Raw genomic sequence first — 22,210 nt, 5'->3', positions numbered from 1 at the left:
AGGAGCATGTTTCTGTACAGTATTCAAACTGTGACCGCCGCTGCTGGTTTCCATTGGGCCTGCATCCATGATACAATCACAGTTGTCTGGTGACAGTATTTTATTTTTCTGTACATGGCGCGCATTGAATTTGTAGCGCTGATCATATCTTGCCTGCAGATTCCCAAGAAGTTTAACGGTTAGTGCCATGTTCTGACTTTTACAGACAGTTTAAGATCTTTTTTTTAGGAGAGTGTATTTTAAGAGAAGGGTTTATGGCAAGAAAGAAAAGTGATGAAACATTAATGAGGCAGGTCGAGTTACAGAGGTGTAATTCTAATCGAACAGCAGACTGAACATGCGAGTGTCTGTCAGAGTGCACAGAGGGGACAGACGGTTCATCGAATCCTCTATTCTAGGAGACGGAGCCCGACAGAGAAGTCCAGGATTGTTGAGTGCAACAACTACTCTTTGTCTGTAAAGTCACACAGGTGGAATTTCAGTGAAACCTGTTTGTCTTAAAAGCTGCTACCTGTCAGAGTCGTCCTACTGACATTTCGGCAAGCACCGCCTTTGTTCAGACACACAACACTGTCAAGACTGACATCAGTACCACTTCGCCGGAGAGAGATGGGGTTTGTGGCAGTGTTGTGATTGGCCCGTGTCTTCCCTTGTCATCCTATCAGGAGGATTCTGACGGCCTGTCAGTGGTCAGCAGCTACTGCGATGTCAATGGAGGTCGTCTGGGTTATGGGGAGACCTCTTTGTGTATCCTGAGCCCCGACTGCGAGCTTTATATCTGTGACGGCGACGACGACGACGACAGCACAGACAGGTAAGAGTACTGGACCGTCATAATAAGCGAACTTGAAGACTTTAAAGTGTAATTTGAGTGTTTTTCTGGGCTAGATTTTGTGATTAAGAGTGAGTACTCAAGTATAATTACTTAAGAACAGTGCTGTAGTAGTATTTTTGGTTCACATCTTCTCTGATCCAGAACTCTATGGCATGTATATTTTACTTATTTAACTTTTCTTCCTTCCATTTCATTACCTCATACTTTTTTTCCTCTCCTCTTCGGGTATCTGCGCTTTCAATCTCTCACCTTCCCATCGCTGCGCTTGTCATTCTTCTCCCATCTCCTCTTCCACGTAGCTGTCGTGACCAGAGCGACTACCAAGAGCTCAGCGGCTCTGTCAGTGCAGACGACGAATACTTGCCGATCCGTCGCCGTTCGGCCAAACTCGGCATGACCCGGCTTGACCCTCCACCTCACCGGCCCAACCCACGGGCCTGGATGGACGAAGCTCGGAGTAAAGACAGCTTCAGTAGGCATTCAGGTACGTCCAAACTGACCTTTGACAGATATTGTTTCATTCATTTCTTGGCAGTTGGGATGCATTCGAGGAGCTGAAAAAGATGCTCAACTTCGTAGAAGCGTAGTAAGGTGTGGATAAATGTGACAGCGTCACCTGATCTCTTTTTGGGACACATGTAGTTTTAAGTTTTCTTTGCTGCACGAGACTGAGTCTTCAGTAAACCTATGACTTACTGCACCTGTCCAATCTATATCTAGTTACAGTCAGAGGTGTTCTTTACTTGCCAATACTATTTTCTGTCACCAGCTGAGGTGTCCAAGAGCAATTATCAGTAATACAATATAGGTTGGTTTGTGTCAGGAAACCTCTGGTAGTTGCTCAGCAGTTGAACTTTGATGTGCGCATCTCTTATTTCTGTTATCGCTCCTTCTGCCTGTGGTCAAAATCCTCCTCTCAAAATTGTCCTTTCTTCCAGGGTTAAAAGAAGACAGAGAGAAACGTGAAAGTGGCTACTTCTCTCTAGGGAGGGCAGCAGGTGCCCGTTCGCTCCGTGATAACAGCCCACCTGCTCCTTTCCGCCATTTTGAGAGAGGTCATCCCATCTTCAGGAACAGAAGCATTGAGCCCAAAGATATCGTCCCCTTCAGAAACCCTAATCTCGGTGTGGCCTCTGAAAGGGAAATACCAGAAGTCCTAAATGAGGACCTGCCTGTGGAAATCCCACCTGACCCTTATGAAATTGTGGTTGAGGTTGAGGCACAAGTTGGCCCCCGCTCTCCGAGTCCTACTCCTTTTAAGATAGCAGAATCGCTGGCCTCGAGTGGCCGAAAGGGTTTCAGCAGTTCATACAGCCGGGGAAGCCCTTCCTCTCACATCTCTTCCTATCAACAGTCAGGGCGGTATGATTCCTCAAGGCAAGGCTCAGCTCTGCAATCTCGCTCCTCTTCTCCATCACGGGGAAATTTACCCTTCAGACGCAGTGAGTCCACCGCTTCCCTCAGTAGGCGCAACTTTGATGGGGGAGGGTGGTCTCGAGGGCCGGAGCCTGAATCCAGAAGCTCCTCGCAAGCCACTCCTGGGTGCCGTGTTGAGTCAGGAACTTTGCCAAGAAACTTCAAATCGTTTACTAGTTCAGTCAAATCCCAAACCAGCACAGTCTCTGATTTCAGGAGTGCCCTGCGGAAAACGGAGGCAAACGGTCCTTTAAGTGGTCGAGGTTGTGACAGCAGAAGCTCGTCCCCCTCGAGGAGAGACTGTAACTCTTCAGGCCAAATGTCTCTTCGCAAAACTGAAAGCGCGACTAGTTTATCACGCGGCCGTAGCGGCAACGGTCGAGCTTCCTCTCCACCCAGGAGAACTTCGGACAGTCACAGTCCCTCACCGCCAAGGAGAAATTACAGCTCGTCTTGCCTTCATAAATCTGAATCACTTCTGTCTCTAAACGGTCGCGGTCACCAGGGACGCTGTGGCTCCCCCATAAGAGAAGGCTACGACATCGAAAGCCAGGCTCTGCTGCGTAACCCATCAGCTAGAAATGGACTGAATGATCAAGAACATGAAGTTCCCGTCGTGTCTCCATCTAGACGAAGTTATAACACACCAGGTCAATCCATACTTCGTAAGACTGAATCAAACCCTGCTGGCAGCAGTCGAGGACGGGGCAGTCGTTCTTCCTCCCCTGGAAGGAGAGGCTACGAAACCCCGAGTCAGTATCAACTGAAGAAGACGGACACGGGTGGTTCGCTACGCGGTCGTGAAAGTCATAACTCCTCCCCTTCAAGGAGAAGCTACGAAGCTCCTTCTCAGCCTCCGCTGCACAAGTCTGATTTGAAAAGCTCCGTCAGAAGTCATGACAGCTACAGTGCGCTGCCTTCAAGGAAAAGCAATGATGCTGTGGACCAACGCTTGCTGCGTAATTCAGAGAGCGGCAGCTCCTTTAACAGCAAAACTCACAACAGCCGCGACTCTTCTCCCCCTAGAAAAGGCACCAGTGACCCGCCAGGCTACTCAGTCCTCCGAATTGCCTCCAACGGAGACTCTAATCTGTCCTTTCAGAAAAAAAACACTCGCAGTGATGCAAAATCTGACTCGAGTCGTTCCCCACACTCGAGCCGGGAATCGACTCACTCCGTCCGCATCTCTTCGATATCTCGCGCTGCTTCACCCTCCAGACAAATCTCAAATGGCAACCGAACAGCTTTTGTCCCCGTGGAAGCATCCCGGAGTCCTGGCAGGACCAGACCTGTGGCTGATGGACGCGGCCATGAAGATCGCTATCCCCCTCACGTTGACAAAAGGCCCTCCCGCCGTGCTGCTTCTCCTACGCCTCAGATCCAAATGCAAAAGCATACCTCCTCGCAGAGCTCCATGGAGTCCTCAGAGTCGGGCCAGCTCTCGGGGGGATCCGCAGGACGCAACAGGGAGGAGTACGCCATGTTGGCTGACGTGCCGAGGGTCAAAATGGTCCATCAGAGGGACGTCCCGGGCCACACGGGGCGCCCACAGAACCAGCAGCGTACTCGGAGACAGGAGCTCTTCAAACCAGCCAGGTGAGACTCATATTATACAACAAAGGCTGGAGGAAGGACCTTCAAAATACTTTTATATGATTTAACAACCAAGGCGTTGCATGTTTGATTAACGGAGCATTTAATTTGATGGGACATTTTCTAGCCATCCTGTCGCTAACTTTGCTTCTTCAGCGCCATCTGATTGGATGAATTGGACCAGAATAGACACATTGATCAAATTGTCTGTGCTGTTTCAGCCACTCCCTGAGCAAGCTTCCCTCCAGAGAGTGGGAAGACGCCGACACCGAGAGAGAACGGCACTATGTTGGCAGTGGGCATCTGTCTCGAGCTCACTCCTCCACCTCGTTACAGGTAGGCCGGTTAGGGCCGATGCCAGGTTTACTTGATTTAGGTGTCTGAAACTGTTTCATTAGAGATACCTTGAGAAAACTAAGCATCAGTGGTAGAATATTACATCGATATCAAAGCACAGAGACAGGATTGGGAACAGAGTGGCAGCGGTATAGAAGGGGCTGGCAATTGGGCGTTAAAACCCCGCAACGGTATGTGTGCTCCTTTAAGCACCGTTCCCCAATATAATATATTACAATACAATATAATCCATTGCAGTGCTTTTGCAACTTGCACCCTGTAGTATTAACCTGCCTAATATGTTCATGCTTAACTACGTGTTCCACATGTCACGCAACAGATTGTGAAAAAAAAAAAGTCTGTTGATGTGAAACTTTGAGGGCGTTTTTTTTTTTTTTTTTTTTTCTACATTTGCTCAATGGGACATTAATTCTCTTCATAACTACAAGTTGTTGTTTTTTTTTGTTGTTTTTTTTTCCAGAGATCTGGCAGTCCCACGGCGGATGAGGGCAGTTCCTGGAAAGGTAATCATCACAGATCTGAGCAAATACAGGTACGTGACAGCCACTCTGTTAGTACGTGGGTGTTCTCTTACTACTCTACACACAAATAAAAAACTATATGTGTGTGTGTAACCCAGAAACAACCTCGCATCTGCTGTACCATAAGGAAGGTGACGTTTACACAGTTTGTTTTTCTGTCACTAATATTTGTGGTGCACGTGGCTCAACACAAGTTTATCGCCATCTAACTTATTTAAATATGCGGTATGTGTCTGTTACATATTTACCAGGGTTCACACAGATCCTGGCTGTAATTGTAAAAAGCTTTTATGTGCTTTGGCACCCAGAGCTGTTGGCGTGTATCTACTGTATGTGTACACTGACAGCTGGTAGCTGCCTGCATCTGGACTTCACCTCCACCCTGCAGTCATTTCATAAGACTTGACTGAGCTTTGTCAGTTGTGGTCTGCTGGGGCATGTGTTGAAATTCCTGAACTGAAACCAATAGCTACCGAGAGAGGATTTTGAAAGAAGGGGGGAGTGACATTTGATTTGTAAGCCCAGAAGATTTTGAGTAGAGGTTTGAAAAGAAGAAGGAATTAGAGACTTTTCTGACGTCGGAGGGGGGGGGGGGGGGACGGGACGGGACTGGGACCCGAGATTTGATATTTGCCCCCGGGAAGAGAAAAGGAGGAAACCTCAGTCTTTTCCATGCGATTTCTTGTTGCAGTTTTGTGTGCAATTAATTACATTTCTCCTGCAGCTGTGGAGGAGGGGGAAGGGGGGGGGGGTTCAACTGGCTCCCCCTCTGCCCCTGGAGGTCCCCGGACCCCGTTTTCAGAGCCTACGCCGGAGGGGGAGGAGGAGGAGGAGGAGGAGGAGGTTCAGGCTTGTTTTTTTCAAACGATCTTCGCGGATCCGCCCAGGAAGTGGCAGACAGACAGACAAGGGCAGAAAGAGAGCAGCAGCGAGCAGACACGAATCAGAAGTGCAGCTTTAGCTCCCCACCACTTGTCAGAAAGTTGAGGATTTAATAAACGCCGAGAGTTTATTTTATTTTTTATTTTTTTTAAATTTTCTTCCATGTTTAGCGGGATGAAGGCCTTCTTTAAGACCGGGTAGAGGATCTTCTGCTCCGGACGTCGGCGGCTCGCTTCGTTTAGTTAACGCGAGTATCAATGGCGGGGTTTTACCTAATTTCGCGTAACGTCGGAGAAAGTAAGGTGGTTTTAGCCCGAGAGGTTTAGCGAAGCCAAAGCTTTGAGAGCCAGAAAGGTTTTGTTTGCGTCATTTAACAGTACTTTTTGTGTGTGTGTGTGTGTGTTTATTCTGCTGTCTCCGGATCCTGTTACCATGACGGTAAGTTGCAGCTCCCTCTTTATCGACCTTACAGTCGCTGGTTGCACTTTGAATGCAGTTTGTCTTTCCTGTCAAGTCACTTCTTCCTGAATTTAAAATATCTCAAATGAACTCTGGCCCAGGATCTAAGTTTGGTCTAAATGTTGAGATCATTTATTTATTTATTTTTTTTCCTTCTTCATGTATGTTGAAACATAGCTCGTTTTTCACCGACTCTTCTGGTCAGCGTTTCTTTTCTTTTCTTTTCTTTCTTTTTTTTTTTTTTTTAAGGTTGTAATATTTGTACGTGTCTGTCTAAAAGGGGAAAGACTTTAAAAAAAAAAAAAAAAAAGTTCATGCTGGTTTCCAAGTGTGATGCAGTTTCTTCTGTGCTGTTTACAGGAGCAGGGAGTCATTTAGCCAGTAGTTGGTACTGTATGTGTCACCTTTTTTACAGACAGCTGTGACACATGCTCCGTGTTTGCACGCAGCAAAGAAATCCCAGCAGATGTTTGTATAAAGTAACGTGGAGGTGGGAAGCTGTCCAAGCCCTGCTAATCCAGAAACGCACATCGCAATGACTGTACGGTACATTGGGGGGACAGTCGTTCACATTTGTGCAGAAGACAGGCCTAGAGGACAAAGCTCACCAGACAATACTCCCCTGTAGTGACAGGAAGAGTGGACGTGGTCTCCAGCCTCCATTTCTAATCTCTTCAAGGGAAGTCACCGATCTGAGAGCGAACGAACGACAATAAGAAACTTTATGACTGTTCACAACAGATGCTGCCCCTCTCCTCTGCCTACCGCTGCGTCCGCTTCCTGACCCCTGCTTATGGGCATGTGTTGACCAGATAACATTAATTTATGATGAGGTCTGACACATCATATCTTTCTCCAGTAGTTTCACCTCATACACAGACACACACACACACACACACACACACACACACACACACACACACACACACACACACACACAGTTTCTGAAACCAAGGAAAAAGGACAGAAAAACAGTCACAGACTTTTTCATGCTTTCATATTTATGTCAGTTTTTTTCCCCCAAAGTTCCCCGACTCATGTGCATTTTTCTCCCAAGTAAATTTAATGATTTTTTTTTTAAAATTTCACATAAGTTTTGACTGTCACATGACCATATCTGTGTTAAGCTTTCCAAAAATCTGGAGCAGCATGAGCAGATGATAAATAAACAAGGCCTGAACATCCCTCAAGTCAAAACTTTCTAAAGAAGCCCACTGGGGAACAATACTAACCTTTTAGTTAGTGGGATGTTCTCCAAAATGATTTGGCTTGTGCATCATAGCCTTATAATGGTAAGAATTTTTTTTTATTTTTTTTTTTTTATGTATCTGTCAGCCCCTAAAACAAGTTTCCTTAATCGCCTCCACCTGATGTTATAGCTATCAGTTGTGATTATTCAAATGGTCTCCGGTGTGTCAAAACATAGCCGCATGATTTATTTATAATTAAAGGAAAGTCAGATGGAACTTATTAAATTTGGTCACCTCAACATGGCGTTTCTCTCTGCATTATTCCTATTACACGGTCTGTTGGCAGTCATCAGACCATAAAATGTGTTAGATTAAAGAAGATCAGTAGCACAGACGAAGAGGCTTAAATTGAAGAAGTGGGTGTTGCTGCGGCTAACAAGAACACCAGGAAGGAGAATAAATACAGAAGAAAGAAAAAAAAGGTGGTAGGAGATGACAGAGCAGACAGAGAAGTTGTAGTAGAGGACAGGGGAACACGAATACAAGTGCAGAACCAAGTGTTTATGATAACAAGTAAACAAAATTAACAAGAAGTTTAAGTGGGAGATGAGTTGACAAATGCTGCAAGGTTTAAAAGGCGAGGAATGCAAATGAAAGAGAGATAAGCAAAGCAAGAATGCATGTTGGATAAAGTTGGCTAATCCTAATCTGGGATCAACACATCTCGAGGTACCTGGCACATGTTTTCCTCTTCCTGTCATCGTGTCAAAAGCAAAAGCAGGCCAGCTGCAAGTGCAACTGAGCAGCTGCCGGTTGTGTAAACAGACTTACTTTCATGTTGGTTGTAAGAGTGTAAACACCGTATTATAGCATCTAAATGTATTCATGCTCACAAAACACAAAATATACACATGTTTGAATGTAAACATTGGCCAGTACCGGTACTGACTTTACCCGTTTCAGTTTGAGAAAAGACAATTTTACCTCAACAGAAACTGGTTTCTGTCCTTTGTGGCAGAATAAGCCAGCGGTACAATACCCGTTGTCTTCATGCACCATGATAGAATAAACCTGTAGTGGTTTGGTAGCTGATCATTTCTAGGACAGAGATGTAATTGTATGAGGTGAACTTGCGGTGTGCTTTGTCAACTCAGGCTTTTGGTTCCATTAGTTCACACAGACACTTCTTTCTTCTTCATCTTCTCTTTCTTGCTTTGCTGTAAAAAATCCAATAGAGACGACACACAACACATAGTTCCATAGTTTGGTTGCGTTTGTCTCAAACCTTCAGATGAAGGCCGGTGAACTCGACACTCTTTTTTCTCTTTGCTTCACAGCCGGACCTCTTGAACTTCAAAAAGGGATGGATGTCGAAACTGGACGAGAGCGGAGAGGTAAAGTGCAGAAGTGTTTGTCTTACTCCGGTCAGACGTCATATCCACTTCTCCCTCCTGCTTTAGCGCCTCCCCCCATATCCCCTGTTTCTAACTGTCTGTAAGGCAATAGTGGCACATGACTAGTTATCACATGAATTATTTTGGTGGCTCGAGGCAGAACAGGTGTCTCCTCTCTTTAAATGTTATGCTCGAGTGAATGAGCTTCTCACTTCATCACACACTAGTTTAATATGGAGCTTCCCTCTTTCACGGCTGTCTCAGACCAGGTTTACTCTGAAAGCTAGATATCAATAATGGTGCTACGGTCTCAGCTTTTTTTCACGTTTGGACTTCCGAGTTGGACTTCAGGCTTGGACTAAACATCTTCTTTGTTTCTTCAGTGGAAGAAGCATTGGTTTGTGCTGACTGACGCAGGACTGAAGTACTACAGAGACTCCAGTGCAGAGGAGGTATGTTTTTTATTTATTTAGCACTTTTTATGTCTGCTTGTTGCAAAATATTGTAATAAACCCGATGAAGTGATCCAACAAGCCGGAGGCTATTTTCAGGATTATGTCACAACCTTAATGTTGGGTTTTTATCTTGCTCATTATAAGGGCTTGTCATACACACTGTATCTTATTTTTCTTGTATCATTCATATCTAAATATATATAATTTAATATGATAATACCTACAAATACCTCAAAATACTTGCATTGCTGGAGACGATGCAAAAAATTGGTTTCATTTCAAAACCTAATTGCCAACAACGCTTCAGAAAGGTGTGTTTCTTTTCATCTGCAGTACATTAAGTGATTGAGACTTTGTGACTTATTCAACCATGGGTGAAGAAATTAGTAAAGATTTTACTTTGCAGACGTTCGATCCGTTTTTATGTCATGACTTCAGTATAAATAACGTGTGACTGTCATCATTACAATGATCTGGTTCAGCTCTCTTTTTGCGATACGTGTTCCATATTTAAGCAATGATTACTTCATGAGTAATTCAAACAAGATGAGCGTGGAGACGGACGCAGAGCTGTGTGTAAATGACTGTAACCGTGATTAACTTTGATGTGAATTCATAATTAAATTGTTGGCCAACACTTTGACGCCGTTGTATCTGAGCTGCAACGTGCTGTGACTAAAACTTTTGAACAATTCAACCGAGAAAAATATGTTGTGAATGTTCGTCCATTGGTCTCTTAAGGGTTAAAACAAACTTCACTGCAAGCAAACACATCTCCTATTATTTATGACAATAACAAAGGGAGAGAGAAATGTACCGTGTTTCTGTGTTTTCTGTCCAGAAAGATGACTTGGACGGGGAGATTGACCTCAAGTCCTGTGTGAAGGTATCGGAGTTTGACGTGGAGAAGAACTATGGGTTTCAGATACAGGTGACTATCTGTATCACACACACCGTCTATATGAATAATAATCTTAATTTCAATCCCTCCTTGTCTTCTTCATCAGCTGTAACCACGCCTTTTCTCAATTTCTGCCGCATTGTCCCGTTTCTCTCTTATCACGACTCCCATCTCTGTCAGTGTCTCCTCCACCTTCCTCTCCGTGTCTCTCTTTCACTTTATCGTCTCAGTTGTCATTCCAGTTGTGTCACATCTTTGTGTGACCTGCGTTTTGTTTTGTTCTTCAGACACGGGAGACTGAGTTCACACTGTCCGCCATGACAGCGGGGATCAGGCGGAACTGGATCGAGGTTTTAAAGAAGTGTGTCCGGCCCAGCAGCTCTCCAGACCTCACGCAGTAAGTAGTCTGTTTACATTTCAATATACAGCATGTTTAGAAACAACAGGAGTTGGAACAAAGGGCTGCACAAACAAGAGATGGAATTAAATCAGATATATAAAGATGCAAAAAATGATTAAGTGGTTAAAAAGCAACAAAACAAAACAAAAAATGTAAACAGTAAGAGCTAATAATACTTGAAACCTGAACAATATTAAGTGAACAACATGAGAATATATATGATGTACAGAAGCAGTAAAGAAATACTGAAACTGACAGAAAATAATACAAAAATATAATTGTGAGGAAATACTGGTGAGAACAACTAAGATTTCGGTCTAGATTTAAAAAGAGGTATCGAACTTGATTACCAGCAGACTTATTAACTATAACAGCTCAGCAGTTTCAGGGTAAACAACTCTTTTGCCAAAAATGTCTGCTTTACCAGTTTGATGCATTGCAGATTTTGTTCAAGATAGCATTAGAAAATGTGTATTTTTTTCAGTCCTCGCTCACTTCACAGCAAGTTACAGGACATTTGTGACTCATCATGCTCCAGTCAACATAAGCAGTAGTGCAGCTTTACTGACAGATAATGAACTAATTACATTTTCTCACTGAATACATTGTAGTACTTTCATGCAAAAATCTTAAATTTTCTGTCTCAGTTGACCTTTAACCGTTCTGTTAGTGTATTGAATAGTGTATCATAGTGTCAGTAAGTTTGAAACTAATGTGGTAAAAATGTTTTAATCCTTAAATTGAAGAAACTAAAGAAGTTCAAATGTAGTTGTTAATCAACAGCAGCATGTCAGCAGGTAGCGCCGCTCACTGTGTCACTGAGTGTTGACATCCCTCGGGAAGCTTCGGGCCATTTGTCAGTATTTTTTTAATTAAAAGCTAGTCATCTAATAAATGAATAATGGTAATAGGTGTAACTTGCAACTTCTTATCTTGAAGAGCACTATTTAAGGAGGTTATGGACTTTTTAAATTCTACCAGCTAAATTTTTCTTGGAAGTTCTTGCGTACACTAATTTCAAGACTGGCTGCTCCTGCATTCTTGGATCAGTTATTTCAACCCTTTCCGTGGCTCAGCGTCGAGTAAATAGAATTAGATAATAGGCTGTACATGCATCAGCAACTTCAGCATTGGTTGTTGAAGATGAATTACATTTTCATATTGTTGTTTTTTACAGCATTAAGTGCTCATGTTGAGACTGCTGGTACATGTACTACTCAACCATGATGAATTTCTGATTGATCATTTGTTAATTAAAACAGGATTCATGATTGATTTGATCATTTAAATGATGTTGTTGGTTTTTTTTTTTTTCTGATCTTCTGCAGATTACCTGACAGCAGCAGCGACAAAGAAAACTCCCACGCCCGCTTACTGCTGTCTTCCCGTCGCTCGTCGTCACGTCACGGCGACGTTCAGTTGGACGGTCCGACCTCCGCTGCTCCGACTCAGCGTAGGTTTGACTACGTGGAGTTGTCCCCTGTTCCCGCCTCCTCCAGCCCGATCCCGGCCGGCCAGAGAGAATCCGGAGAGGGGCAGGGGAGGGAGCACACCCAGTGGCAGGAGGAAAGGAACACAAGCAGCCAGTGGGAGGCTGTGCTGTCCAGGAAAGGTGGCGGCGTGGGATCGAACCAAAGGCTGCGCACGGAGGACGAAATTGAGAAGAAGTGGGCTGAGTTTGAGCGAATGCCGTTTAAGGAGATGAGCTCCTTACCATCATCGGGATCACGGCCCTCCAGCCAGTCAGCCAATGAGGCGCTGCAGAGGGAGGTAGTGCGTGGAGTTGATTTTCCAATTTGCAAAATAATTAAACTGCAAATTAACCCTTCATCTGCCAGGATGAAGTCCAAAGTTTCTGCCTTTTAACACTTTTCACTATTTTCCGACTTGCTGCTCTTCAGCAATGTTTTCCATCTGAAATAATACACATTACAAAACTCGTGATTAGTCGGAGAAGTTCCCAGATAGTCATACGGAAAACACTGCTGAAAGGTCTGCCTGCTTTGTCTCTTGTGTGCTGTGATGTGCGTCTTGGTTTGAAGTCCCAGATATTAAAGCTGTCTGCACACGATACAGATTAAAGAACCATCCAGCCTCGTCGTACAGTTCCCATTAGTTATCAACAGCAGCTGTTTATTCATTCTAAAGAGAGTTCTTTTGCCCTGAACTACACTTTTATGACAATTTAAGGAAGGTTGAGTAAGCTGCTTCTTTAACTGGAACCTTTATTAAATCGAATTTTGAGCATGCCAACATCGCGTACAAGGCCCAAGGGAGCAGTAGAGAAAGCGCTGGCATCGTTAAACCGCTTCTTAGACAGCTTCTGTCCTCCAGCGCTGCCGCTCAGTGGGCTTTACCTCCCGTCTTTTGTCTGTTCTCAGGTGGCGTCACTGAGGCAGCAGCTGGAGCAACTACGGCGGGGTGGGGAGGGAGGGAGAGGTGGAGGAGGTGTGAGGGACGGCTGCGGGCCTGAGGCACCCTGCGGCCGCAGCCTGGCAACGATGGAGCGCGCTCATCGACAGGCGCTGGAAGAGCTGCACAGGCAGCACGACCGCCAGAACAAAGAGCTCGAGGCCGAGAAGGACAGGCTGCTGCTGGAGGAGACTCGGGACACCGCGCGAGGTCAGTCGACCGGACGAGAGCATGTCGAGCCCAAAAATAACTGCAGCATTATGTGAAGATGTGAATTGTTCCCCATAACAATACTACAATTTTACAGTAGTAACTTTAACTGAGCCATTAATTGACCTACCAGAGAACTGGGTTGGATCCAATATGATATATATATAATGGTCAAATAGAGTCCACTGTTCACCTCCAGCAGTATGGGATTATAGAATAGTCCGTGAACTATTGTGTTCATGAGCAACAACCTCAAACCTTGTTTAACTTAAAATAATATTAAAGTGGCCATTTCATCTTTATAATGATATAATATTATCAATAATAATAATAATCACTAATGTTGATGATGCACTTGTTTTCATTTTCCTGTCGTATCTAAACATTCTGCTCACATCCTGTCTTTTTAAATGCAGGTTAAGGCTGTGAACATTGTTGATATTCTCTGCTCTCAGTTGGTTTTGATTTCTTTTACCTCTCAGCATCCCTAAGTCGCCTCAATCAGACAATAGCTTGATGTGCTAATGTCACTGAGAAGAAGTTGTGTCACGTTTGTGTTTCAGTGATGGAGGCTTTGAAGAAGAGACACAAGGAGGAGCTGGAGAGAGAGGTGGAGAAAGTCAAGCGGCTGGGCAGCGGGACACTAGACACACAGACTTTGCGAGTGCAACAAAAGTAAGTAACTTTAACTCTTTAAAAACACGTTTGTTTTTTTTAGGCCTCTGCTTGAAAATTGCAAAAAGAGTATATCTCTGCAACCACAAAAATATTCTTAATGATAAAGGGAACACTTGTGAGATTTGTTCAGATGTGTAAATATCAGTATATATGTCCATATTTTAATAATAGTTTAGTCCCTGGACCCCAATTGGGGGCCTTTAGGGGCTTAAAGGGTTAAATCAGGTTTTACCAATGTGAATGTGTGCATCTCAATGTATATAGGGGCCCAGATGTGTGCAAAGGAAACTAGTCATTTTGTTTGGTTACTGACATCAATGGCAGAAAAGATAACATGATTATTTAAATGACAACCTAAAAATACCTAGTTGTATGTATGCAGGAAAAATAAACCCATTAAGGAGTTTCACTGTTACACTTTCACCCCCGTCTTGTGTAGCCCTTGAAAATAAAGTCTCTGCTGTAGCTCAGCTCTCGGTCTCAGTCGGTGCCAGCCAACGACAGTAATTTATGTGAATAGGTCTCTTGTGCTTTAAGTGGGAGCTAGCCGGCCACAAAAGGGTTTTCTGTGAAATAAAAGGTTGAGTTTGCAGACTCCACAATGATCCAGGGCTACGTGTTGCAGCAGGGCCTTTACCACAGCGCCCACTGGGTCCTGTTTGGCACTCTAGGAATGTAGAAGAATTTGGTCATGGATTAGTTTCCCTTTGTAAGCTCCACAAGGCCGGTGACACAGAGCGTCTCAGCGGCTGCTACTGAAACCCGCATTTAAGGGCTTATCTTTGTTGCCGACTCTGCATTTTTCACTTTGCATGCGCTTCCTTATTTTTGTGGTTATTGGTTATAACCATCGATGTGGGATTTTAAAACCGCAGGAGGAAATACTTGACCGGGGAAAATGGAAAAACTCCAAGCATTTTGGTATTAGACATAATTCATCCTGTGTTTTAAACGCTTTATAGGGATTCAGTAAGTGGGGAGCAGAATAAAGGAGCAATTCATAAGAGATTGTTTTTGAACGTATCTACTTTTTAACGTTAAATACATGTTGATTTATTCTATCTATTATTATCTATTCTATCTATATTTTATCCATCCAGGGCAGAAGCTCAGGCCTTGCAGAGAGAGCTGGCCGGTCTGTCTGAACGCTACTCTCAGAAGTGTCTGGAGCTGAACCGAGCAGAGCAGAACAACGCTGAGAGAGAACGAGAAATCAGCCGCAAGGAGAGAGACATGGAGCAGCTGAGGAAAGAGAACCAGGTGAGTTAGCAGCAGATGTCAAGACCGTTCTCAGGCCAACAGGAAGAGTGATGCACAAGTCAAAGTGAAAGATGGCGTTACTTGCTGTTGCACTGGCAGATGCAGATTTTTAAAGGACTGTATTTTAAAATGTTTCGTTTTAAGAATTTACATAAAATGAAACGGTGACGTCTGCTATCTGGTCTCTTCATTTTCTGTAAATGTGGGCCAACAAAATTATTTACAATTTTAAAGACAAAAATATGTTTCCCTCCTCAGAGCTTGAAGGCCCGTCTGACAGAGGAGATGACGCGTATACAGTCTGCCATCGCAGATCACGGCTCAGACGACAACAAAGACAAGATGCCCTGCGAACTTCAGGTAACGACTCTTTACACTCTGCACTCGCAACTGGAAGCAGGTGGTCCATCCATTTGATAAGCTTCTTGTGGTAAGCGGATGTTAAAATCTGCAAGTTCTTGTCTTTATATTTAGAGAGCGTTAATTACAAAGGTTCGTTATGTTTTTTTTTTGCAAGAACATGAGAGTGACTGTGGACAAATCCCGTACCTGACAAGTTGCCTGCTGTAGAGGTTTAACTCGAAAAAAATGCACTCACTGGATTTCGATTACTCACTGATTGCACAAAGATACCCATTCATAGCTTACGCCATGGATATTTCATTTTAACGTGTATTACAAACAGAAGATTGGCAGTTACACCGAATTATAAAGAAAACCTGCATTTAGACTTTTACTTTCTTCAACCAGTACCTGTTTCTCTGGATATTCCTCTGACCGCACTGGACAGTTGTTACTCTTTTGAGTCATTATGTCACGGATGGCGTCAAAAGTTTCAGCAGTGCATTCTCAAAAAGTTCGACCGAAGAAGAAAATGTTTTTCCTTTGACACTTCACTTACACTTGTGTTTGTGTTTCATTTAGTTTTTGCTGTTCAACCAAATTTTACTGATCAACCAGCATCTGAGAGTCATTGCACTTTATGAATTCCAGAGAAAGCCCAGCGTGTTTGTCGAATGATAATAGTAAGAGTTCAGACGCATAATCAGTTGTTTTTCTTCCAGGTTCTTCTCAGGATGAAAGACAACGAGATCCAGTACTTACACAAAGAGATCAGCTGTCTGAGGAACGAGCTACAATTTCTTAACATGGTATGTCTGGCTGTGTGTCTTTTTGGACATGTCTTTCTACAGTTTTGACGGCCAATTTAGTTTAAAAACTATATTTATGAGGACAAGCACATGTTGTGAGGACTTTTCGGCTGGTCCTTACTACAAAGCAATTTGAAGGATAAGACTGGGTTTCAGAGTCAAGGTTAGGATACGTGTTGAGGTTAGTCACTTAGTTTCGATGGTTAGGGTTGGGTAGACTGACGTGTGTGTGTGTGCGTGCCTGTTTTTATATCAAGGTGGGGACCTAAACCCGAACACACACTAACCCATGGGCAAATGTGTGTCAACGTGGGGACCAAAAATGTAGCTCCCCCAGGGGACAGTGTTTACTGTTTGAGGGTTTAAACTTGGTTTTAGAGTTCGAATTAGGTTCAGGTTAGAATAAGAAGCGAGGGAACGTATCCCGTGGGGATAGGGAGACACGTGTGTGCATGTTGATTTGTTAGAATTATGCATATTTGTTTTCAGCGAGGCCCCCCACACTTTTAGATGAATAACGTGGAACTTTTTAATCCTCCTTTCAATAAAGTCTTGATTAAGTGTCTTATAGCCTGGAATCTTTTTAGATAATGCAGCACGTCAAACTCCCAACATGAATCTAGTTTAAAACACCCGAAGTACACGTGTTTTTTTTTTTTTTTTTTCATCGCGGATGTGATGTCACACCGAGATAGCTTGAGACGAAAACCTTTTCTACCACTCTTTGCTCTGCAGGAGAAACAGCTGGCCTGCGAGCGATACACGGAGATGCACGAGGAGCTGAGTGGGATGAAGGGCCGAAACGAGCGAGAGATTCAGAGTCTGAAGGAGCATTTGAGGCTGGCTATGGCGGCTCTGCAGGAGGGGCAAACGCTGGGCAACAGCCTGGACCACTGACAGGCTGCTGCTGGTACTGATGCTCTGGCGGACACAGCGACAGGTGACCGGCAGCAATAGGCAACGTCACGCTGACGCAACCAACGATTTGGTATCTTTATGGAGATTTACAGAGGCGGGTGTTTGTTAAATTTGTACTACATTTCTTTTTTTTTTCTTTTTTTTTTTTTTCAGGAGACTGAATCAAAAGGAGATGGGTGTTGGACTTCCAGCGGTGTGGGGACCATGATAATGCCTTAGTTTTCAATCACTGCCATTGAGCAGCGTAGAGTAGCCATAGCTGGTTTCATTACACTGGGCCACACATGACATTAAAAAAAAAAACAGCACTTTTCTTTTTTTTTTTTTTTTTTTTTTAAATCTTTTGCTTTTGTGAGTGCAAGCGTGTATGAGTGCGCATTTGGTCAGAAAACTGGAATATTTGTTGAGTGACATATTTTTTGTTTATTTTTTATTATTATTATCAGATGTTGTAGATAAAGAGTTCATACTGTATCATCTTTTTTTTTTAGCCGTTGCCTCAGTGTCTGCTGCCCGAGACAGCAGGAATCAGAAGAGCTACTGTCATCTCAGTTTTCTGTTGTACAGCTTTTGAGTTATGTTTACTTTGTGAAAATGGCACACGTTTCTTAAGAAACAGGAGCATACCATTTGCTGTAATTACTTTTTTTTACCTGGAAATATTTGTGCTTATGTTCTATTGTTTGTGAATAAAAAATTCTGAGAGATATATTGGGATTAAAACAGGACAAGACAGCAAAATGTCTAAATTCCTGGCGAGCTGAATTGGAAATTAATCTATGATCGTATAGAAGCAAATTCAGGCTCAGCTTTCTTTTTGGATATTTGTTAAAAACCTGTTGAATGAGTGTTGTCCCACATCACAGATGTCTTTATTTTCAAGCCATGGCTGAGAGCTCTCAAGCTTCCAGTCTCTCCTGATCATTATTGGCATATACCGTATGTGCCCCCACCACAACAAATGACAGGTGTTGCATTGATGAGCCAATTTTTATTTGTATTTACAATATGTCTTGTGATAAAATGACTTATCTACCTGCTTTTTGAAAACATTTTCATATTTAATGTACTGTAGAGCCTGTGTCATCTTTGTAAATTATACACTTTTTTTTGCAATCAATAAAACAAGTTCGGCAGAAACACTTCTGTACAGCTTCTGTGTGACTAGAGGCATAAACATTTTGTTTTTAAATAAATGAATGATGATTATTGCCGCACATACAGTACTGATCCATTCAAAAATGATGCATTACGGTTTTATAAAACTAGAAAAAACAGTTTAATGTTCTTCAATGACATGGCACTGCAATACATAGTTTTTTTTGTTGTTGTTTGTTCTATTTGAAGGCAAAGGCTAAATTTATTAGTATAGCAGCTTTTATACCTCATGGCATCACAAAGTGCTTTATATTTAAAGTAAGGAAAACACCTGATTAAAAACTATAAAAGCAAGGCACAATCAGAAGCACAAAGTAAACGGTAAAAGCAAACAAATTCACAGAGATGTCAATCAGTGTAATGCTTTAATGAGGTTTATCTTATCAATATGTTGATTAAGAGAAATATTTAAGAATTGTCTGAAAGCGTAATGCAGGTGTGGGTGTGTTCAGTTTCTAAAAAGTAAAAGTACCTGTTGACAGCCGTCGACTGGGCCGCCTCCTGTCTTGACGCAGCCTCCCCGCCAGGTGGCACCGGAGCGTCCGTCAAACATCGTTACACCACCGAAGCAGTGAAACCGGAAACGACGGCGGCAGCAGCAGTCATGGCGTCCGCAGCGGCGACCCGAGCGGCAGCTGGCGCCGCCAAAGTTGTTAAACCGCTTTTTAGCCGGGATTTGGACGAAGCGAAGCGCAGGGTCCGGGAGCTGTATCGAGCCTGGTACCGTGAGGTCCCTAACACAGGTACGGTCGGTCCGCCGGTGACCGGTGGTGGAGAAAAGCGACGGCGGCGTTCAAGGTCGGAGGATCAGCATTTAGCTGCTCGCGAAGAGCAAACTGAACACAACGCATTTTACAGCAGCTGATAGAAATGACGTCATATATCTTTAATCAATCAAAGGAAAGCCGTGAAGTGCAAGCAGGTTTTCAGTATTTAACTTAATCCGTTGCTTTGTTTCTTGCTCCAGGAAGCTGCCATACAAGTATTAGGTTAGGTAGTTACTTTATTAATATATATATATATATTGGGATGTAACGTAGACACATAATGAATATAAACAAAGGTGCCATTCCCTTGTGATGAACTGGTGTCTTTGCTCAGACGTGCTGAGATCCTGGAGCTTTTATAGAGAGAGATGAGGTGGGGAAAGTTCACCCAAGGTTTTCTGGACGGCGCAGGTGTTGTGTCAATAATAGTAACAACAACGACAACAACTAAACATTGGGTAAAAACAAAGCTTACAGTGCAATTGTTCGAGGTTGAGATGCTGTGAAAAACACTTGGCTGCTGCAAATTAGTGTTGAAATGAGGGAAAAGCGCTGTCACCATGGTAACTCCTCAATATGAGATGCATCTGCAACCAAATTACATCCAAACTTTACATAATATCCCACGTGGCATCTCATTGTGTCCCATTTTGTCCAACCAACAGTCCAAACCCAACAATATTCATGTGCGCATATAAAGCTATTTGATTCTCGAATACATTTTCTGCAGATCGACTTTAAAGCGGATCTCCTGGATTAAGGTCGTTTTGGTGTAAACGTAGTCACTTGTTTGTTTGTTTGTTTGTGTCCCTCTCTGCAGTGTCGACCTTTCAGCTGGACATCAACACACGTCAGGGACGAGACAAAGTGAGGGAGATGTTTGACAAAAACAAGCACGTCACCGACCCCCGAGTGATCGACATGTTGGTCATCAAGGTAAAAGCCTCGTACCCGATCGCACCGTCAGCGGATCACAAACCGTGCCGCGGTTGAATAAACGTAGATGCGAGTTTATCAGTCGGGGCGACACGGAGCCGTTTATTCCAAAGTGTTTTGAAATGTTTTCCGTTTTGTGTGTGATTGAAACCCCAGGGCAAAATGGAGCTCGAGGAGACGATCCACGTCTGGAAGCAGAAGACCCACATAATGCGATATTTCTACGAGAGCGAGGAACCCCGCGCCACCGACTTCCTGTCCAAATTCTACCGGGGTCACGACCCGTGAACTGTGTTGCTATCGGCTCACCTTCAACCCCCCTTCTTTGCTTGTGCCCAGTGTGACAGATGTTCCCCTTGACTGTAAATATACACTTAACACTCACAAAGTTGTGTCTAAGTGTAATTCATTTTAAGGTACAGTTCACCCGTTTTCATAGCGGACACTCTGATATGTCGGAGCAGGAAACGAGTTTTAATGAAAGCTGGATTCCACTTACGGGAGGTCTTGCAGATCACCGGGACACTATATGGAACCAAGCTATCATTAATGCGATTAATTCTTCCTGTCCATGGTCCAGGTCCATCGTCTTTTTTTTTTTGTGTGTCTACAATGTGTGAAGTCTCCAAACAAGAAACTCTTTGAGCTGATAGTAGATACTGTTGTGAAGAGGAGAAATCAAGAGTTGAGGTACTGGATTAACGGTCCTCTTTAAGAAAGTACGTTAGACTACTGGTCAAATGTTTTATGTTGTGTCTACATTATGTCATAAACAAAGTTTCTCATAATAGTTGTTGCACACAGTGTGTATACGTAGCGATGATACAAGATCAAACACCAAAAAGCCACTTTGTAGGACTGATTGTGTGACCTCTGCACTGACCTCCGTACTGACCTCACTACTGCAATCAACTCGCACCAAAGTCCACAGATCACACGCAGTATTTTACAAGTGATATTCCCTTTATTAAGATTTAAATAGTGCGTGCAAATACAACGGAACTCAAGACAGCCTGCTGCGGCCCGATGTCTGACGGTAACAGCGAAAATCCAGTGCAGACAGAGGCGACCTGAAAACACAGCAGAGGGATTTCCAGGATGGCATTCATCTGCTCAGACAGTTGTCAGCGGTGGCGACGAAACAGCACGATCTGCAGAGGAAAGAAGACGCGAGTGGTGACTTCTTCTTTTCTTTCTTTTTGAAATGTAATGTTATAAATTGAGTAGTAATACGCCATCTTACACTCCCAACAACTGACACAGTTACTATAAAGTGATCGGCAACAGTTGCAGACGCCACAAAAACTGAAGCACAGGGGGCATTAACAACCGCTCTTCCCCTTACTGCTGCATTCAGGCTGCTGATGTAAGTTATTATGTCCTATTTTTGATTTAAAAGGGAAGCTGTGAAAGATTAGAATTTTGCATAGTCAGCACTACTATTCTGTGGTCGGGTGCATTAATTTGGCAGTTCATGATTTGGGGTTTAAAAAAAAAAAAAAAAAAAAAATGCTTTTCATAACAGAAACTCCCACGTTTCAGCTTGTACTTGAATGCAGCATTAGTAAATGGTCAGGTTTAGGGCACCAAATTGTACAAATTGACAGTGAAGCCCGCAATCCAAAGCCAGCGATACCTGCTCACCGGACCCTTCAGTCATCATCGTCGTCGTCCTCGGGCACAAAGATGTCGTGCTCCTCCAGCAGCGCTGCAAAGCTCTTGCTGATCTGAGCCCCCACATACAAGAAGGACACCACTACCACAGCAATCCGGAAAAGGCCGAAGGGGGTCTGCTCCCCGGTGTCGCACATAACACCATAGAAACAACTAAATTAGTTCATGTCAAGCAGCCTTAAAAGATGTTCAACAAAAGCTGGATATTACTGCCCCCTGTGGGGTTTAGGATTTCACTCTGCTTCTTGGCAGTCTTCAGAGGATCTTCCCTGCTTTCTCTCCTGCTCGTAACCGAGCTGTTAATTACACACTTCACGATCACGTAAATCAACACGTACCTTCTTGGGTTTGGGCAGAATAGCACCGGATGATGTGCTTGTGGCTGTCCGGCTGGCTGCCACGGTCCTCCCCGGAACGTTGGCGGGGGTCAACGGTGAGGTGCCGCCGGTTCTGAGAGCCGACAGCCGGTACAAGCGACCGACGAGAGCCGACGCCATGTTTACAACAGTTGGTGCAGCAGCAGCAGCAGCAGCAAGGCGAAAAACATGAGGTAATTTTGGACGGGGAGGCGTAACAGCGCCCCCTAGTGTTGATGTAGCAATACACCGTTATCTTTCTCCATGTTGACTGAGTGACTAAAACA

At 43.8% G+C, this 22,210-nt stretch overlaps 3 protein-coding genes and 1 long non-coding RNA gene across 4 annotated transcripts; 3 read left to right on the top strand and 1 right to left on the bottom strand.

Moving 5' to 3' along the window:
* The first annotated feature begins 3,763 nt into the window (after nucleotides 1-3,763).
* Nucleotides 3,764-4,693, top strand: LOC138622358 (uncharacterized). The gene is made up of 3 exons (XR_011311010.1): nucleotides 3,764-3,847; nucleotides 4,066-4,180; nucleotides 4,662-4,693. It is a non-coding gene; the product is annotated as an uncharacterized lncRNA (long non-coding RNA).
* A 679-nt stretch (nucleotides 4,694-5,372) lies between these two features.
* Nucleotides 5,373-18,174, top strand: triobpb (TRIO and F-actin binding protein b). The gene is made up of 13 exons (XM_069701289.1): nucleotides 5,373-6,042; nucleotides 8,591-8,647; nucleotides 9,031-9,099; nucleotides 9,944-10,033; nucleotides 10,291-10,400; nucleotides 11,732-12,173; nucleotides 12,785-13,025; nucleotides 13,589-13,700; nucleotides 14,804-14,963; nucleotides 15,222-15,323; nucleotides 16,028-16,114; nucleotides 16,850-17,054; nucleotides 17,186-18,174. Exons 1-12 carry the CDS (start codon nucleotides 6,037-6,039, stop codon nucleotides 17,009-17,011), a joined length of 1,638 nt encoding a protein of 545 aa, XP_069557390.1. The 5' UTR covers nucleotides 5,373-6,036; the 3' UTR covers nucleotides 17,012-17,054; nucleotides 17,186-18,174.
* A 593-nt stretch (nucleotides 18,175-18,767) lies between these two features.
* Nucleotides 18,768-20,281, top strand: ndufa6 (NADH:ubiquinone oxidoreductase subunit A6). Its single transcript, XM_069701287.1, has 3 exons — nucleotides 18,768-18,933; nucleotides 19,778-19,893; nucleotides 20,050-20,281. The coding sequence occupies exons 1-3, from the start codon at nucleotides 18,795-18,797 to the stop codon at nucleotides 20,179-20,181; spliced, it is 387 nt and encodes a 128-aa protein (XP_069557388.1). The 5' UTR covers nucleotides 18,768-18,794; the 3' UTR covers nucleotides 20,182-20,281.
* Nucleotides 20,282-20,837: 556 nt separating this feature from the next.
* LOC138622465 (essential MCU regulator, mitochondrial) lies at nucleotides 20,838-22,144 on the bottom strand. Its single transcript, XM_069701288.1, has 3 exons — nucleotides 21,906-22,144; nucleotides 21,530-21,683; nucleotides 20,838-21,044 (listed from the first exon to the last, which is right to left on the bottom strand). Exons 1-2 carry the CDS (start codon nucleotides 22,062-22,064, stop codon nucleotides 21,546-21,548), a joined length of 297 nt encoding a protein of 98 aa, XP_069557389.1. The 5' UTR covers nucleotides 22,065-22,144; the 3' UTR covers nucleotides 20,838-21,044; nucleotides 21,530-21,545.
* Between the last annotated feature and the right edge of the window lie 66 nt (nucleotides 22,145-22,210).

Source organism: Brachyistius frenatus, unplaced genomic scaffold (assembly GCF_029030835.1).
Source record: "Brachyistius frenatus isolate BFR_SWC_R1_liver_20210118 unplaced genomic scaffold, ASM2903083v1 Contig_36, whole genome shotgun sequence".
Lineage (NCBI taxonomy): Eukaryota > Metazoa > Chordata > Actinopteri > Embiotocidae > Brachyistius > Brachyistius frenatus.
The sequence above is the reverse complement of the archived record's forward strand: the minus strand, read 5'-3'. Positions and strand labels throughout refer to the sequence as shown.

Excerpts from the sequence above, each read along its gene's own strand:
- triobpb (XM_069701289.1), top strand. Across the intron at positions 10,034-10,290 it reads ACTATGGGTTTCAGATACAG|ACACGGGAGACTGAGTTCAC; the intron begins GTGACTATCTGT and ends TTTGTTCTTCAG. Across the intron at positions 10,401-11,731 it reads AGCTCTCCAGACCTCACGCA|ATTACCTGACAGCAGCAGCG; the intron begins GTAAGTAGTCTG and ends GATCTTCTGCAG.
- LOC138622465 (XM_069701288.1), bottom strand. The coding sequence starts at position 22,064 with ATGGCGTCGGCTCTCGTCGGTCGCTTGTACCGGCTGTCGGCTCTCAGA. Across the intron at positions 21,684-21,905 it reads TTCTGCCCAAACCCAAGAAG|ACCCCCTTCGGCCTTTTCCG; the intron begins GTACGTGTTGAT and ends ACCGGGGAGCAG.
- ndufa6 (XM_069701287.1), top strand. The coding sequence starts at position 18,795 with ATGGCGTCCGCAGCGGCGACCCGAGCGGCAGCTGGCGCCGCCAAAGTT. Across the intron at positions 18,934-19,777 it reads CCGTGAGGTCCCTAACACAG|TGTCGACCTTTCAGCTGGAC; the intron begins GTACGGTCGGTC and ends CCCTCTCTGCAG. Across the intron at positions 19,894-20,049 it reads TCGACATGTTGGTCATCAAG|GGCAAAATGGAGCTCGAGGA; the intron begins GTAAAAGCCTCG and ends TTGAAACCCCAG.